The sequence below is a fragment of the Chelmon rostratus genome, chromosome 15 (genome assembly GCF_017976325.1).
Source record: "Chelmon rostratus isolate fCheRos1 chromosome 15, fCheRos1.pri, whole genome shotgun sequence".
NCBI lineage: Eukaryota > Metazoa > Chordata > Actinopteri > Chaetodontiformes > Chaetodontidae > Chelmon > Chelmon rostratus.
Genome location: NC_055672.1, coordinates 668,528 through 685,717, shown reverse-complemented (window position 1 = coordinate 685,717; position 17,190 = coordinate 668,528). Strand labels below are relative to the sequence as shown.

The window sequence follows — 17,190 nt, the reverse complement described above, 5'->3', positions numbered from 1 at the left end:
TTTTCTGCATCACTCCTACCTGTGCTGATGTAGGGTGGGTGTAGGTGGATATAGGGTAGATGTAGGGCAGATATCGTGTGGATGTAGGGTGGATATAGGTGAATTTAGGGCAGATGTAGGGTAGATATAGGTTGGATGTAGTGTAGATATAGAGTGGATGTAGGGTTGATGTATGGTTGATGAAGGGCAGATGTAGGTTTGATGTAGGTTTGATGTAGGGTAGATGTAGGGTGACCGTCGGGCGCCACAGTTGCTGGTTTAATCCTCTGTAGTGAATCATAGTGGACGGTATTGACTCTTCGTCTGGACGCCTCACGCCGTCCCGACAGGAAGACAAACAGGTCACACTTCCTTTACTGTCTCTTGCCGACTTTAGAAAATTCTGTGTTGACCAATAGGAGCGCAGTTCTTCACCTGTAAACATGGTGAAGTAAAGGAGGAATGATGTTGCTGGTGCTGTGAGGTGGAAAGCTGACCTTCGTCTTCTTCTTTTCATCACAGCCGCTTCAGACGCCATGTTTGTTTACACTGTCGTTCTCATTCCTGACATCACGGCGAGCTGTGATTGACTCTTCTTCTCCTCCACCGCATCTCAGAGCGAAATATTTTACGTGTTACTCCACCGCATTTATCTGACAGCTTTAGTTACTAGTTACTTTACAGATTTTGACAGACTGAGCCTGAAGGCAACACTTAGGATCAGCCAGCTGATTTCCAGTCCGGCCTCAGGTCAGGAGGTTTACGACAGATCCAAGCGTCTGAGATGAGTGTTCTCTGTCGAGTTTCTGGACCGCTCCTTTCCTGTGGTCACGCCCACCTGGTGGGAGTCCCTGATTATGTATCTGGCCTGATGTGGGACCGTCTGGACCACCTTGTTCAGCCTGCTGAAGCCTCTGCCTCTAGCCGTGACGTGACCCGGCTGCGGTTAGAGACACAAGCTGGATGGATGGATGTTTAGCTGCATTTGAATATGATTTCAGGAGACAGGTGGTGTTATGCAACCAGAAGACATTTCTGTCTCCAAAGCTGCCGTCACGGCGCTCATGAGATTTGAGCTGTTTTTAATTTTTGCTTCACATTTTTTTCATGTCTAACTTGAGTAACTTTGTTTCTTGTTATATTTGCTGATCCATCAAAGACCTGCAAATACTGTGCTGCTTTTTCATTTTACAATGATCTCCCAGTCCAAACCGGACAGAAACATCATTATGACTCAGTGTCATGCTTCTCCTGCTCCGTCAGTCTGTTCAGATCCACTTTACCTCAGTCTGATTCCTCCGGGGTGCTTCAGGTGCTTCATTTACGGGAGGTGGTCCATCAGCTGTAGCCAAAAATAGTTGAAAGTTTCATTTTTGTCCAATTTCTGCTTCACACAAACGTCCAAACCTCGACGGATTTATACAACCTCAGCTTTGCTTTCACTTTGTGTTCAAACCTGCTTAGAAATGTCAGTAACTCCTCACATTTATTCTGGAATCTTTTTGTTGTTTGAAATACATCCACATCTTTTTAGTGTCATTAAAGGTTTATGAATCAGGTGAGGAGGAGGAGGATGGATGAAGTTTGTGCTTTTAATTTCCTTTGTCACATTTTGTTTGAAACAGAATATATTTTACAAAACAAAAGGAGAATCAGATATTTTATTGTATCCGGATATAACAGCATCCTCGTTTGCTCTGGTTTTCCATCGTGTACATGTTTACTCCTTACTGCTACGGTGAAATGTAACTAAGAACATTTACTCACATCTCAGTGGGAAATACTGTACCTTTTACTCCAATACTTTTGACTGACAGCTTTAGTTACTAGTTACTCTAATAGTTCATAAAATTTCATGTTTAGTAATAAATTAAACTCCAACAGTTGTTGCAAGTAGAGCTGAAATGATTAGTCGACTATTAAATTCATCTTTATGAAGAGTAAGATCTTGGTTTTACTTGAATATTATGATCCTGCCTGGTTAGAGTACGTCAAATGAAAGCTGCCAGTTTTCTGAAGGAAGATTTTGAGTTTTGGAGAAACTTTATTTCAGATATTGAAGTTTGTGTTTCTGAGATTTCGGCTGCTGCCTAATTTTGGTTTTACAGTATCTGCTGATGCTCAGGAACTCCACCTTCTGCTTCCTGTTGGGTCCTTCTGTAAATTTTAATATTCATCATTGACCCTCCAACAGTGAGATCAACAGTTTGAAACAGTTGTGTGACCTAAGCCTCCTCCTCCTCCTCCTCCTCCTCTTGTGGATGGAGATTCCAGATTTGTCTTTTTTTTCTACATTTAATTTGGAGCAAAGCTGGCCAATCAGGCGGCCAGTTAGCGGGCCGTGTGATACCGCAGCAGAGATAACATTCACGCCAGATTTGAACGCTGTCGACTGTAATGCCTTCAGCACCGAGCTCGAGAACTCGTTAGCCCCTCCTCCCTCGCTCCTCGTAGGCACTAATGAGGAACTTATCTCCTCCTCCTCCTCCTCCTCACACACTAAAAAATTGGCCGCCATCTTTGCACAAACATCCCATTTAAATGTCGTCTAATCTCATCTCATCTGTCCGTGAGGCGGAAGGCAGCGCTGAGGCTGCCAGAGGAGATAAGAGAGATTTGGCAGCGAGGTGGAGATGTGAGGAGGAGGAGGAGGAGGAGGAGAGGGAGGTAGAGGACGAGGAGAAGAAATGAAGGAGAAGACGAGAAGGAAGAACCCAGGCTGAGACAGAATGATTGCAGTGCAGACTGATTTTTGTCAACTTGGATGAGTTTGAATTTCTAAAGCATCAAAACCTCAGTGGCGGGTTGAATTGTCGGCACTTTGTGGATGGTACGGTGGCCCTGAGGTGCAACTCACAACTTTGAATAAAAAAACACCCCAACAGAACAAAAACCACACAGACAGAACAAAAACCACACAGACAGAACAAAAAACACCCCGACAGAACAAAGAAAACCCTGACAGAACAAAAACCACATTGACAGAACAAATAACACCCCAACAGAACAAAAACCACACCAACAGAACAAAAAACACCCCGACAGAACACAAAACACTCTAACAGAACAAAAAACACCCCGACAGAACAAAAAAACACCCCAACAGAACAAAAAAACAACCCAACAGAACAAAAAACACCCCGACAGAACAAAAAACACCCTGACAGAACAAAAAACACACCGACAGAACAAAAAACACTAACAGAACAAAAAACACCCCGACAGAACAAAAAACACTCCGACAGAACAAAAAACACCCCAACAGAACAAAAACCACACCGACAGAACAAAAAACACTCCAACAGAACAAAAAACACCCCAACAGAACAAAAAACACACCGACAGAACAAAAAACACTCTAACAGAACAAAAAACACCCCAACAGAACAAAAAAACACTAACAGAACAAAAAACAACCCGACAGGACAAAAAACACACCGACAGAACAAAAAACACTCCAACAGAACAAAAAAACAACCCAACAGAACAAAAAACACCCCGACAGAACAAAAAACACCCCAACAGAACAAAAACCACACCGACAGAACAAAAAACACTCCAACAGAACAAAAAACACCCCAACAGAACAAAAAACACACCGACAGAACAAAAAACACTCTAACAGAACAAAAAACACCCCAACAGAACAAAAAAACACTAACAGAACAAAAAACACCCCGACAGAACAAAAACCACACCGACAGAACAAAAAACACTCCAACAGAACAAAAACCACTCCAACAGAACAAAAAACACACTGACAGAACAAAAAACACCCCAACAGAACAAAACACACCAACATAACAAAAACCTTACCGACAGAACAAAAAACACACCGACAGAACAAAAAACACCCCGACAGAACAAAAACCACACCGACAGAACAAAAAACACCCCGACAGAACAAAAAACACACCGACAGAACAAAAAACACCCCGACAGAACAAAAAACACACCGACAGAACAAAAACCTCACCGAGGTAACTAGAGTTAGCAGCAGTTAGCAGTTATTTTAGCTACACATCCTTCAGGAAACTAACCACCTTGTTCAAGTTAATGTTGTCCCTGTTGTCAAAGTGGCCTTAAAACTGAATGAAAAGTCCAGACGGCGCCTCTGGAGCTGCGGTGATGATCTCTGACAGCCAAAGTCAAAAACAGGCAACACATTAATGTGACGTGAACGAATGCAGCTAAATGGGCGTTAAGTTTTGTAATTAGGCTGCGTTGTGCTAACAAAGATGACCCTTTAAGAACCACAATAAAACCTTTTACTGTGTTTGTTTCAGGGTGAGACGAAGATCTTGAAGCTGAAGAATCTTCGTCCTCAAGACTACGCCCAATACACCTGCATCTCCTCCGTCAGGAGCGTCTGCGGCATCGGAGACAAGAGCGCCCACTTCAGTCTGAACAACAGGACAGGTAATGACACACAGTCACACACAGAGTCACACACACACACACACACAGTCTTTGTAGAAGGTGTGTGTATCTTTATGTTCTCAGGTTGTCTGTCTGTCAGTGGCCATAAAGCCTCACTGTCAGCTGTGCCCGTACCCGTACCTGTGCCCGTACCTGTACCTGTACCTGTACCTGTGCCCGTACCTGTACCTGTACCTGTACCTGTGCCCGTACCTGTACCTGTACCTGTACCTGTACCTGTGCCCGTACCTGTACCTGTGCCCGTACCTGTACCTGTACCTGTACCTGTGCCCGTACCTGTACCTGTGCCTGTACCTGTACCTGTACCTGTGCCTGTACCTGTACCTGTACCTGTGCCTGTACCTCTACCTGTGCCTGCACCTGTGTCTGTACGTGTGCCTGTGCCTGTGCCTGTGTCTGTACCTGTGTCTGTACCTGTGCCTGTGCCTGTGCCTGTACCTGTACCTGTGTCTGTACCTGTACCTGTACCTGTACCTGTGCCTGCGCCTGTACCTGTACCTGTGTCTGTACCTGTGCCTGTGCCTGTACCTGTGCCTGTACCTGTGTCTGTGCCTGTACCTGTGTCTGTACCTGTGCCTGTGCCTGTACCTGTACCTGTGTCTGTACCTGTACCTGTGCCTGTGCCTGTGCCTGTACCTGTACCTGTGTCTGTGCCTATACCTGTGCCTGTACCTGTACCTGTACCTGTGCCTGTACCTGTACCTGTGTCTGTACCTGTGCCTGTGCCTGTACCTGTGTCTGTGCCTGTACCTGTGTCTGTACCTGTACCTGTGTCTGTACCTGTACCTGTACCTGTACCTGTACCTGTGCCTATACCTGTGTCTGTACCTGTACTGCTGGATGAATCTAAATCATGACTAAATCATTTCCTGTGTGAGCTCAGACTGCAGCTCTCTGACCTGTACAGTAGATTCTGCCCGCCTGCCCCAGGGGCTGATGGGATTTACATGATGTCAGCTTAACAGAGGTCGACTCAGCTATTTTTATCCCCCTCGTTATTATTTCTGCATTTAGCTGCTTCCTGCAGCTCGTCATGTGCAGCTGGTGGAAGCTTCTCTGCGGCAGCGGGATGGAGATCACTGTGGGTTATTTACACATGAAGAGATATTCTAAAACCTTTTAAAATGTGCAAAATCTAAATATGATCCAGTGATCCACCTGCAGGGGGACTGACCAACATTAGACTGAGAAACTTCTGGAAACCGTCTTAAAATTTATCTGAGAGCATTTTCAGAGTTTCTTTTATATCACAGTAAACTGGATTTCTTTGGGTTTTAAACTGTTGGTCTAGATGTCACCTTCACTGAGAAGGACATGTTTTACAATTTATTCAAGAAAATAATCCACAGTAGAATCATGCAGCTCTGTTCCTGTTGCCAGTCAGGTTTTGTGTTTCATGTATTACTGCTGATGATCTTCCTTTGTGCTTATGTTGATTTGACTTTATGTCCTGTAATCTGCTTGTGTGTTAATTCAGGTTTTCTTTACTTTTCTTTATCTTTTTTTGTTTTGTTTTGTTTTTAACATATTTTGTTGCTTTTCTTTTTTTAAATTTTTTGCAACTTTTTAATTATTTTTTCTTTTTATTCTTAGTGTGATGTCATGGATATGAAACCAGAATACAGTCAATTATTAGATAAAAAAATAAATTATGATACAACACAAAGTGTTTTAGGTGGTTCAACCAGAATTAAAACATTTCAGACAAAAACATTAAAGTAATACAAAATGAAATGGAATAAAACCCCAACAGTTATATAAGAACAATAACAATAATAAAAAGACAAGAAGACATGATGATACAGAAAGATGAAGTCGTTCAGGAAGAATAACGGATCAATAAAGAGTTTGCTTGAATAATGATTATTATAAAGGTCAAACTGAGTTTTTACATTTTCTCCTCTCCTCCGCTCTCATCCTCCTTCACTTTCACATCTTTTCCTCGCCTCTCACTTCCTGCCCCCCCCCCCCCCCCGTTCCTCCCCCTCTTCCCTTCCAGCTCCTCCCTCCATTAAGCTCCTCCTGGATGACCCGCTGGTGGTGAACCCGGGAGAGACCATCACTCTGGTGTGCCTAGCGTCGGGCGGAGACCCTCCTCCCGCCCTGAGGTGGGTGAGGCCGGGTGGAGAAGAGCTCCCAAAGAGGAGCGTCGTCAACGGCGGCACGCTGACCGTCCCCGCTGTCACCGTGGACGACGGCGGCGCCTACAGTTGCATGGCGTCCAACAACGTGGGCAATCCCGCCAAGAAATCCACGACCATACTGGTCAGAGGTACGACAGTAAAACTTCAAACTGGACCTCGTGTTAACCAAAATCCTAGAAGGTCATGGTTTTCCTTTACCCAATGGGGGGTGAGTCCCCATAAGGCAGGTGTGTTATCAGGTTCTCGTCCCCACGACGTAGAAAAACAGACACACACACGTGCTGTGCTGGAGGCATCAGATCGTTCCAGACGAACTGGAGATACGTGTTTTTGTTATTTTTGGTGCAGTCACATGAGGATTCTGCTCCTCTGGGATTTGACGGTCGTCTACCTGTTGAAAGGTGCCGTCTTTGTAGTCTGTTCTTTCTGTTTCTGTGGGGGCTCTAACAGCGTTCAGGTGAGTCCTCAGCTTCAGTCACCACAGGTACAAAGACACATCCGTCTTTTCTTGTTGTCTGTGTGTACAAGCTGCTGCAGAATAGATCCAACACAGCCACAACAAACAGAGCGTTTATCTGCGTCTGTGCAGAGACGCTAAGCTCTCAGATTATGAATCAAACCCCCCCCCTCTGCTGCGTGTTGTCATTTCCTGCAGCGTCATGATGAACGGCGTCAGCACTTTGTGAAGTTTTGACGAGGCGTCTGACTCTGAGAGGAAGAGGAGAAGCAGAGCACGCTGAGCTGAGACAGATGTTCGTTTCTGCTCGTTCTAACAACCAGATATTTAAACCGCACGATTCACAAAAACAGACGAGACAAAAAGGCAACATTGATTTTCTACGTTTGTCTGCAGCTTAAATCATTCGTCTCGGTCACTTGGAACCAAGTTTACCAGCAAAGACACACAAGCGCACGTTTAGGATAAAGTTTTACTAGAAGTTCATCCATCTGTCCGAAACCACCTGTCCCAGGTGGGGCTGGACACTGTTCCAGCATGGGGGGTGGACAGGTCATCAGTCAGTCACATGACAGCTGATGATGAAGTCGATCAGGAGGTTTTACAGGACAATGTGTGTCTGAATATCTATACACGCCTGTGTGAGCGTGTACGCGTACGTATGTGCGTGTGTGTGTGCATGCGTGTGGGGGTGTGACAGCGTGTGTGTGTCCTTGCGTACGTACGTGTGTGTTTGAGCGTGTGTGTGTGTGTGTGAGTGTGTGTGTATGCATGTGTGAGCGTGTGTGTGTGTGTGAGCGTGTGTGTGTGTGTGAGCGTGTGTGTGCGTGTGTGTGGTCAGGCTGTACAGCAGAGATAAGCTGTAGAGCCTCCAGCAGAGACGACAGCATCAAACCGGCAGGACAGACAGCACGCTCTGAGTGAGACTCCAGACAATCCCATGAAAAGATTCAGCATCACATGACGGGCAGCTGTTTTAAAAAATGAAAACAAAGCGAGGCAGCAGAACCGGAGATATCGTCTTTTTATTCCTCTCATTCTTCTTCCTCTTCCTCCGCTTTCATCACCCACAATGCACCTCACCTGCCGGCAGGCGAGTGTGAGATTGCGGTGTGCTATGCTAGTAGCAGCTAATGTAGCCTGTAGCCTGCAGTGGCTGCAGATGTCTGGTTAGCACAGATGTGCTTCACTGTCAAACTAGTCTTCAATGTTTTTCAGACTTCGCACAGCGCCCCCCTCCAGCCAAGAAAGGCTTTACAATGCTTTACAACATACGCAGCAGAACCAGCAACACCAGGAAACACATGCTGAGGTGAAACATAAAAAAGATGATGTACAGTAGCTGTTCTGAGAGTCTTATGATTAATATTAATAATATATAATATTTCTAATAATATTTTAATAGATTTATGTATTAATGTGAGGAGGGTTCATCAGATCTGCGAGGAGCCAAAAGGAGAAATGGCTTTTTCTTTTTCTTCTTGTCTTGGAGCAGAAAAAGCTTCCAGTCTTTATGCTAAGCTAGACTGTCCCTCTGAACACCCCACGGTCAGACAGAGCAGTGGAGAATAAATCGAACCGCGGTGGAGACCTGCTCTGCGCGGACAGAGACACCTCCTGCTGTGATTATAGATAAATATATAAAACTGATTAAACTGAGTCAGAATAAACTGAAGTCCAAAACGTCCAACAATCCCTTTAATAACAACACATCAAGTCTTTGTGTCTCCTTCCTCTGTCCACTGTGTTTTATTCAACAGCATGACTCACCTCCGTGTGTGTGTGTGGGTGTGTGTGGGTGTGTGTGTGTGTGCGCGCGTGTGTGTGAGTGCGTGTGTGTGTGTGTGTGCGTGTGCGTGTGTGTGAGCTGCTGACCCTGCAGCTTGTCAGCTTGACTCGCTTCTCCTTACTTATTTAACTCCCATCATGCACCTCTCTCTCTCTCTCTCTGTCATGTTTGTTAGTGGTCTCTCTACAGGGCAGCCAGTCCTCCCAGTCTGACACACACTGCTACTAATGGACCCAGTGTGTGTGTGTGTGTGTGTGTGTGTGTGTGTGTGTGTGTGGAGAGGATGCATGTAATTCTAATGGACAGGGGAGGTGTATGTGTCTGGAGGCGTGGGGGTCGAAGAGGAGGAAAAATATAGCAGGAGGATGTGAGGAGGAGGAGGAGGAGGAGGAGGAGAGCAGGAGGAGTAAAAAGGGATGAGAAATGGTCAGCAAAGGTGAAGAAGCCTGATGAGGATGAGGAGGTGATGACAGAGGTGAAGAGGAGGAGGTGATGAGAGAAGAGGGAGGAATTAAAGGGGATGAGGAGGAGGTGATGAAGGATCATCACTATCAGAGGGAAGAGCAGTGGGAGTGACAGAGGAGGAGGAGGAGGAGGAGGAGGATGATCTGATGAATGACTGTGATGTGAGTCCTTCACTCTCTAAATGTGTTTCTTACTTTTTAGTTTAAGGGAATTAGATTAAGTTAAGATAAAGTCAGATTTAATTAATATTAAGTTTAGATTAGATTAAGATTAGATTTAGGTTAAATTAAGGTTGAGTTAGCAGAAACTAAATTAAAGGTTAGTTTAAAGTAAATTTAAGATTAGATTACATCACATTTAGATTCGATGAAGATCAACCTGTATGTACAGTACATCACACTGTACTGCACACACACACACACAGCTTCACTGCGTGTGTGTGTGTATGTGCATTTGTCCACATTATGTGTGTGTGCACACATATGTGCATGCATGTCCACTCTATGTGTGTGTGTGTGTGTGTGTGTGTGTGTGTGTGTGTCCACCTCTTGTTATGCAACAGACCTTTTACTGACGCGGTGAGAAACACACACACACACTCTGTCACACACACAGTCACACGCACGCACTGTCTCTCTCTCACACACACACACACACACACACACACACTCTGTCTCTCACACACACACAGTCACACAGGGTTTTGTTCTGAGGCGTTCTTGCTTTAATCTTAATGAACAAGGACAATCAGCTGCTCGCCTCACGAATTCAAGCTATTTATAAACTCGTACCGTGAAAACACACTTGCACACACACACACTCACACACACACTCACACACACACACACACACACACACACACAGAGCTGGGGTTTGAACTACAACCTTCTGGTCTGTCTGCAGTCGTCCAGTGAAGGCTCAGCTCGAAGCAGCAGCTGACAGGAGGAGGAGGAGGAGGAGGAGGAGGAGGAGGACTTGTTTCTGGCATGAAGAAGGGCTGCAGTGCTTTGACATGTTTGATTGATGCAGGATCAGCTGTTTGTCCAGTGTTGCTGTAACTTACTGGGAAACTCCCAAATCATTCCACATATCAGCTAACCTGCATCAGACTGGCATGGTGCAAAGATCCGGATCTCAGATCAGCGTATAGAGTTGATTCAACAGGTCACAGGTCATACGAACCCGCAGCGAATACATTTCCCATCATGCCGCTGCTCCACATCCAGTCACATAGGTCTCAGGTTAGCAGCGTCGGTCCTCTGTGGTCCAGACTGAAGTATCTCAACCACTGCTGGATGATTGTGATGTTCCCCTCAGGATGAACGGAACCTTTTATTGTGTCCAGGACATTCCCATGAGCCTCAGCTGTAGTTCCTGTGTAGCACCAATTAGCAAATGTTAACTCACTAAACTGTGATGTGTTAGCATTTAGCTGCATTCAGCATTTAGACTCAGTTTTAACTTTAGCCTAAGTTTAGTCGGTGTGACTCAGTTTTAACTTTAGTCTAAGTTCAGTCGGTGTCACTCAGTTTTAACTTTAGTCTAAGTTTAGTCGGTGTGACTCAGTTTTAACTTTAGCCTAAGTTCAGTCGGTGTCACTCAGTTTTAACTTTAGTCTAAGTTTAGTCTGTGTGACTCAGTTTTAACTTTAGTCTAAGTTAGTCGGTGTCACTCAGTTTTAATTTTTATCTAAGTTCAGTCGGTGTCACTCAGTTTTAACTTTAGTCTAAGTTAGTCGGTGTCACTCAGTTTTAATTTTAGTCTAAGTTCAGTCGGTGTCACTCAGTTTTAACTTTAGTCTAAGTTTAGTCAGTGTGACTCAGTTTTAACTTTAGTCTAAGTTCAGTCAGTTTGACTGTTTTAACTTTAGTCTAAGTTCAGTCAGTGTGACTCAGTTTTAACTTTAGCCTAAGTTTAGTCGGTGTGACTCAGTTTTAACTTTAGTCTAAGTTTAGTTGGTGTGACTCAGTTTTAACTTTAGCCTAAGTTCAGTCGGTGTGACTCAATTTTAACTTTAGCCTAAGTTCAGTCGGTGTGACTCAGTTTTAACTTTAGTCTAAGTTCAGTCAGTTTGACTGTTTTAACTTTAGTCTAAGTTCAGTCAGTGTGACTCAGTTTTAACTTTAGCCTAAGTTCAGTCGGTGTGACTCAATTTTAACTTTAGCCTAAGTTCAGTCGGTGTGACTCAGTTTTAACTTTAGTCTAAGTTCAGTCAGTTTGACTGTTTTAACTTTAGTCTAAGTTCAGTCAGTGTGACTGTTTTAACTTTAGTCTAAGTTCAGTCAGTGTGACTCAGTTTTAACTTTAGTCTAAGTTCAGTCGGTGTGACTCAGTTTTAACTTTAGCCTAAGTTCAGTTGGTGTCACTCAGTTTTAACTTTAGTCTAAGTTCAGTCGGTGTCACTCAGTTTTAACTTTAGTCTAAGTTTAGTCAGTGTGACTCAGTTTTAACTTTAGCCTAAGTTTAGTCAGTGTGACTCAGTTTTAACTTTAGCCTAAGTTCAGTCAGTTTGACTCAGTTTTAATTTTAGTCTAAGTTCAGTCGGTGTGACTCAGTTTTAACTTTAGTCTAAGTTTAGTCAGTTTGACTCAGTTTTAACTTTAGCCTAAGTTCGGTCGGTGTCACTCAGTTTTAACTTTAGTCTAAGTTTAGTCGGTGTGACTCAGTTTTAACTTTAGCCTAAGTTCAGTTGGTGTCACTCAGTTTTAACTTTAGTCTAAGTTTAGTCGGTGTGACTCAGTTTTAACTTTAGCCTAAGTTTAGTCGGTGTGACTCAGTTTTAACTTTAGCCTAAGTTTAGTCGGTGTGACTCAGTTTTAACTTTAGCCTAAGTTTAGTCGGTGTGACTCAGTTTTAACTTTAGTCTAAGTTCAGTCAGTTTGACTCAGTTTTAACTTTAGCCTAAGTTCAGTCAGTGTGACTCAGTTTTAACTTTAGCCTAAGTTCAGTCGGTGTGACTCAGTTTTAACTTTAGCCTAAGTTCAGTCGGTGTGACTCAGTTTTAACTTTAGTCTAAGTTCAGTCGGTGTCACTCAGTTTTAACTTCAGTCTAAGTTCAGTCGGTGTCACTCAGTTTTAACTTTAGCCTAAGTTCAGTCGGTGTCACTCAGTTTTAACTTTAGTCTAAGTTTAGTCGGTGTGACTCAGTTTTAACTTTAGTCTAAGTTCAGTCGGTGTGACTCAGTTTTAACTTTAGTCTAAGTTTAGTCGGTGTGACTCAGTTTTAACTTTAGCCTAAGTTTAGTCGGTGTGACTCAGTTTTAACTTTAGCCTAAGTTCAGTCGGTGTCACTCAGTTTTAACTTTAGTCTAAGTTCAGTCGGTGTCACTCAGTTTTAACTTTAGTCTAAGTTTAGTCTGTGTGACTCAGTTTTAACTTTAATCTAAGTTCAGTCGGTGTCACTCAGTTTTAACTTTAGTCTAAGTTTAGTCAGTGTGACTCAGTTTTAACTTTAGTCTAAGTTCAGTCAGTGTGACTCAGTTTTAACTTTAGCCTAAGTTTAGTCGGTGTGACTCAGTTTTAACTTTAGTCTAAGTTTAGTCGGTGTGACTCAGTTTTAACTTTAGCCTAAGTTCAGTCGGTGTGACTCAGTTTTAACTTTAGTCTAAGTTCAGTCGGTGTCACTCAGTTTTAACTTTAGTCTAAGTTCAGTCAGTTTGACTGTTTTAACTTTAGTCTAAGTTCAGTCAGTGTGACTCAGTTTTAACTTTAGTCTAAGTTTAGTTGGTGTGACTCAGTTTTAACTTTAGCCTAAGTTCAGTCGGTGTCACTCAGTTTTAACTTTAGCCTAAGTTTAGTCGGTGTGACTCAGTTTTAACTTTAGTCTAAGTTTAGTCGGTGTGACTCAGTTTTAACTTTAGTCTGTTTAGTCAGTGTTACTCAGTTTTAACTTTAGTCTAAGTTCAGTCAGTGTGACTCAGTTTTAACTTTAGCCTAAGTTTAGTCGGTGTGACTCAGTTTTAACTTTAGTCTAAGTTCAGTCGGTGTGACTCAGTTTTAACTTTAGCCTAAGTTCAGTTGGTGTCACTCAGTTTTAACTTTAGTCTAAGTTCAGTCAGTGTGACTCAGTTTTAACTTTAGTCTAAGTTCAGTCAGTTTGACTGTTTTAACTTTAGTCTAAGTTCAGTCAGTGTGACTCAGTTTTAACTTTAGTCTAAGTTTAGTTGGTGTGACTCAGTTTTAACTTTAGCCTAAGTTCAGTCGGTGTCACTCAGTTTTAACTTTAGCCTAAGTTTAGTCGGTGTGACCCAGTTTTAACTTTAGTCTAAGTTTAGTCGGTGTGACTCAGTTTTAACTTTAGCCTAAGTTCAGTCGGTGTGACTCAGTTTTAACTTTAGTCTAAGTTCAGTCGGTGTCACTCAGTTTTAACTTTAGCCTAAGTTCAGTCAGTTTGACTCAGTTTTAACTTTAGCCTAAGTTCAGTCGGTGTGACCCAGTTTTAACTTTAGCCTAAGTTCAGTCGGTGTGACTCAGTTTTAACTTTAGTCTAAGTTTAGTTGGTGTGACTCAGTTTTAACTTTAGCCTAAGTTCAGTCGGTGTCACTCAGTTTTAACTTTAGCCTAAGTTTAGTCGGTGTGACCCAGTTTTAACTTTAGTCTAAGTTTAGTCGGTGTGACTCAGTTTTAACTTTAGCCTAAGTTCAGTCGGTGTGACTCAGTTTTAACTTTAGTCTAAGTTCAGTCGGTGTCACTCAGTTTTAACTTTAGCCTAAGTTCAGTCGGTGTGACCCAGTTTTAACTTTAGCCTAAGTTCAGTCGGTGTGACTCAGTTTTAACTTTAGTCTAAGTTCAGTCACTCAGTCAGTGTTTTAGTCTCACAATGTTGTAAGATAAGATAAGATCAACTGTATTAATCTGCAGCTGGAGAAATGTGGTGTTACAGGCAGCATCAGTAGAAACAGGAAGTCCTGGATTTGGTTGAAGGGAATTTGAACTGTGTGTTTAGTCGTCCAGGCTGAGACGTGTCACTGACTCGCTGCACTTGCAAAATATAAAAATCATATAAAAATCATAAAAATGAATCGACAAAGTTACTTAGAATAAGTTCAACTCAGTCATGTTTCCTTCATTTTTATTTTGTGCAGACATCCACAACACAACAGTCCTTGTCTGCCTCTGTGGGTTAGGGTTAGGGGGTTAGGGTTACAGATGTTTCAGTGATCAGATTGCTGGCCTGTGAAGGCGCCTCTGTCACTGCACTGCATGGTGAATCATTGGAAAGGTCGCTGCCTGCTTTATTATGATGTTTATTAGCTGACGACACACTTTTTATGTATTACTGAGGTCTTCTGCTGAATTCTTCATGGATGCTTCAGTGTGCCTGCATAACTATTGTGTTTGTCATAAATTGACATTTTCATCCAGTTTTAAAGCCACAAGTTTACACAACACTGATTATTTTACCTCTGTGTTTTATCAAGGTGAAAGATCTTCAGTCATTTATGGTTGTAAAGTCAGTGCAGTCAGCTCTTCTCAGCACACTGGACTGCCTCATCTTTACTCCTCAGGGTTTAATAAATGGAGATTTCATCAGAATTTTACTCATTTACGTTGTCGTTACACTTTGGTCATGAAATGAAAAGAGGACAACGAACACTTTCCCTGAAAGTGAAGAGTCTGAGGGAGCAGGAGCCGTGAAATCTAAGCTGTGGATCTGTTAAAGAGACGAGTTCCTGGAAACCAATGTGATGATAAACTTATCTGTTTCAACAAAGTCAAAGTAGTCACACTGAATATTTTAGAATGCAGTGATGTCAGCTGTTGCTTCGCTCTGATTGGCCATGAAGAGAAGTGTTACCAGTGTGAACTCAGGTAACGAGTCCCACTGAGCTGCAAAGCAGGTTAACTGAAAAGGGAAGAAGAGCAGCAGCGGCACGTCGCCGTGGACGGTCACAGGATTAAACTGAACAAATGGTTTCAGTGATAATTAAGCCTCATTTGGACGGATTAGTTTTTCCACAGCAGGAAGGGGGGCTGGAATCATTGAAACATGAGGCGAGACTGAACTCTGCTGCCAGCCCCAAAGCTCTGATAGCTTCAAGCTTCAAACCAACAACACGCCATCACAGAGTAACAGAGAAAACCACCTGCAGCAGTCTGACCTTTGACCCTGCGATTAGCACTAGAAAACCTCATTTTCTTCAGGTGGTCAAAACTCAACACGTCAAATATGTCAGACTTAATTTTGGGGACGTGATGTTTCAGTTGATTGATCGGTGCTACACACACATCAACTGCTTTCAGCTCATACACTCCATACACTGGACACCTCGACTGCTTTTAGTACACTTCAGTTCATTTACGTCCTTTCACTTCAGATGACGCTTCCAAAACTGTTCTGGTACCTCTGGTGGTTACAGATAAAAATGCACTTCAACTCCTTTCATCTAATACGCTTCAACAAACACGGCAGCTGCTTTTAGTGCACTTCACTTCATTACTGTGCTTACTCCTCAACCACCACTTCAACTCCTTTCAGTGACTCAGTAGTCAGATCACCTGGATTATTGCAAATATAAATGTGTTGAGCGCGATGATGTTTTACTCTTTCTTTCAGTGGCGTGCACAGACTTTTTGAAGGGCAGGGGCGAAAAGGAAAAAAGGGCACATATAGCGTGTCCTCACCACTGAAGAGGGCACTTTAGCACGCGTCTTGGCATCCAAGAGGGCACTTTAGCGTGCGTTTTGGCTCCCAGGGGACACTTTAGCGCGCATTTTGGCGTCCAAGAGGGCACTTTAGCGAGCGTTTTGGCTCCCAGGGGGCACCTTAGCACACATTTTGGCTCCCAGGGGGCACCTTAGCACACATTTTGGCTCCCAGGGGGCACTTTAGAGCGCGTTTTGGCGTCCTAGAGGGCACTTTAGTGCGCGTTTTGGCTCCTAAGAGGGCACTTTAACACGTGTTTTGGCTCCCAGGGTTCACTTTAGCACGCGTTTTGGCGTCCAAGAGGGCACTTTAATACGCATTTTGGCTCCCAGGGTGCACTTTAGCACGCGTTTTGGCATCCAAGAGGGCACTTTAGTGTGCGTTTTGGCTCCTAGGGGACACTTTAGCACCTGTTTTGGCATCCAAGAGGGCACTTTAGTGTGCGTTTTGGCTCCTAGGGGGCACTTTAGCACGCGTTTTGGAGTCCAAGAGGGCACTTTAGCGTGCGTTTTTTTCAAAAACTGGGCCACAAGGGGGGGGGCGGTCGCCCCCCCTGCCCCCCCAGCCCCCCGTGTGCACGCCACTGCTTTCTTTTGATCTTTCAGCTTCAACATAAACGCAGATAAATCTTTCCGTTGAACGTTTGTCTTCTTGTGTCCGTCCTTCTCTCGCAGGCCTTCGTAAAGGTCGGTTCTGGATCACGCCTGACCCTTACCACAACGACGACAACATCCAGATTGGACGGGAGGTGAAGATCAGCTGCCAGGTGGAGGCCACGCCGCCCGAGGAGCTGCAGTTCGGCTGGCTGAAGAACGGCCGGCCGCTGAGGAGCTCCGAGCGGATGGTCATCACCCACACCGACACCGACGTCTCGCCGGGAACCACCAACCTCGACATCATCGACCTCAAGTTCACCGACTTCGGCACGTACACCTGCGTGGCGTCACTGAGGAACGGAGGGACCCCCGAGATCAGCATCGACGTTAACATCTCATCCACCACAGGTGAGCCACAGCAGGGGCGGGGCTTTGACACACCTCAACTAAAGACAAACGTAGACCTTTATCTGAGACCAGCAGGACGTATTCAGATATTTTTCTTGATAAAAGTAGCAATACTACAGTGTAAAAATACTCCAAGTGAAAGTCCTGCAGTACAGTGAATTAAAGTAGTAAAGTATTTGCATTAAAATACTCAAAATACCAAAAGTAAAAGTACTCCTCGGAGTAATACTGGCAGGCTGCTCAGGATGTTTGTGTTTCTCGTCAGT

The 17,190-nt window shown here is 43.8% G+C and overlaps 1 protein-coding gene across 1 annotated transcript in view; it reads left to right on the top strand.

Annotated features, from left to right (window-relative positions):
* The window catches only part of mdga2a (MAM domain containing glycosylphosphatidylinositol anchor 2a), a 74,604-nt gene that overhangs the window by 33,042 nt on the left and 24,372 nt on the right, over positions 1 to 17,190 (top strand). Inside the window, exons 5-7 of the mRNA XM_041954237.1 lie at positions 4,266 to 4,398; positions 6,419 to 6,691; positions 16,595 to 16,924. Of these exons, the coding sequence (XP_041810171.1) occupies positions 4,266 to 4,398; positions 6,419 to 6,691; positions 16,595 to 16,924 (736 nt within the window). The remainder of the gene's footprint in view (positions 1 to 4,265; positions 4,399 to 6,418; positions 6,692 to 16,594; positions 16,925 to 17,190) is intronic.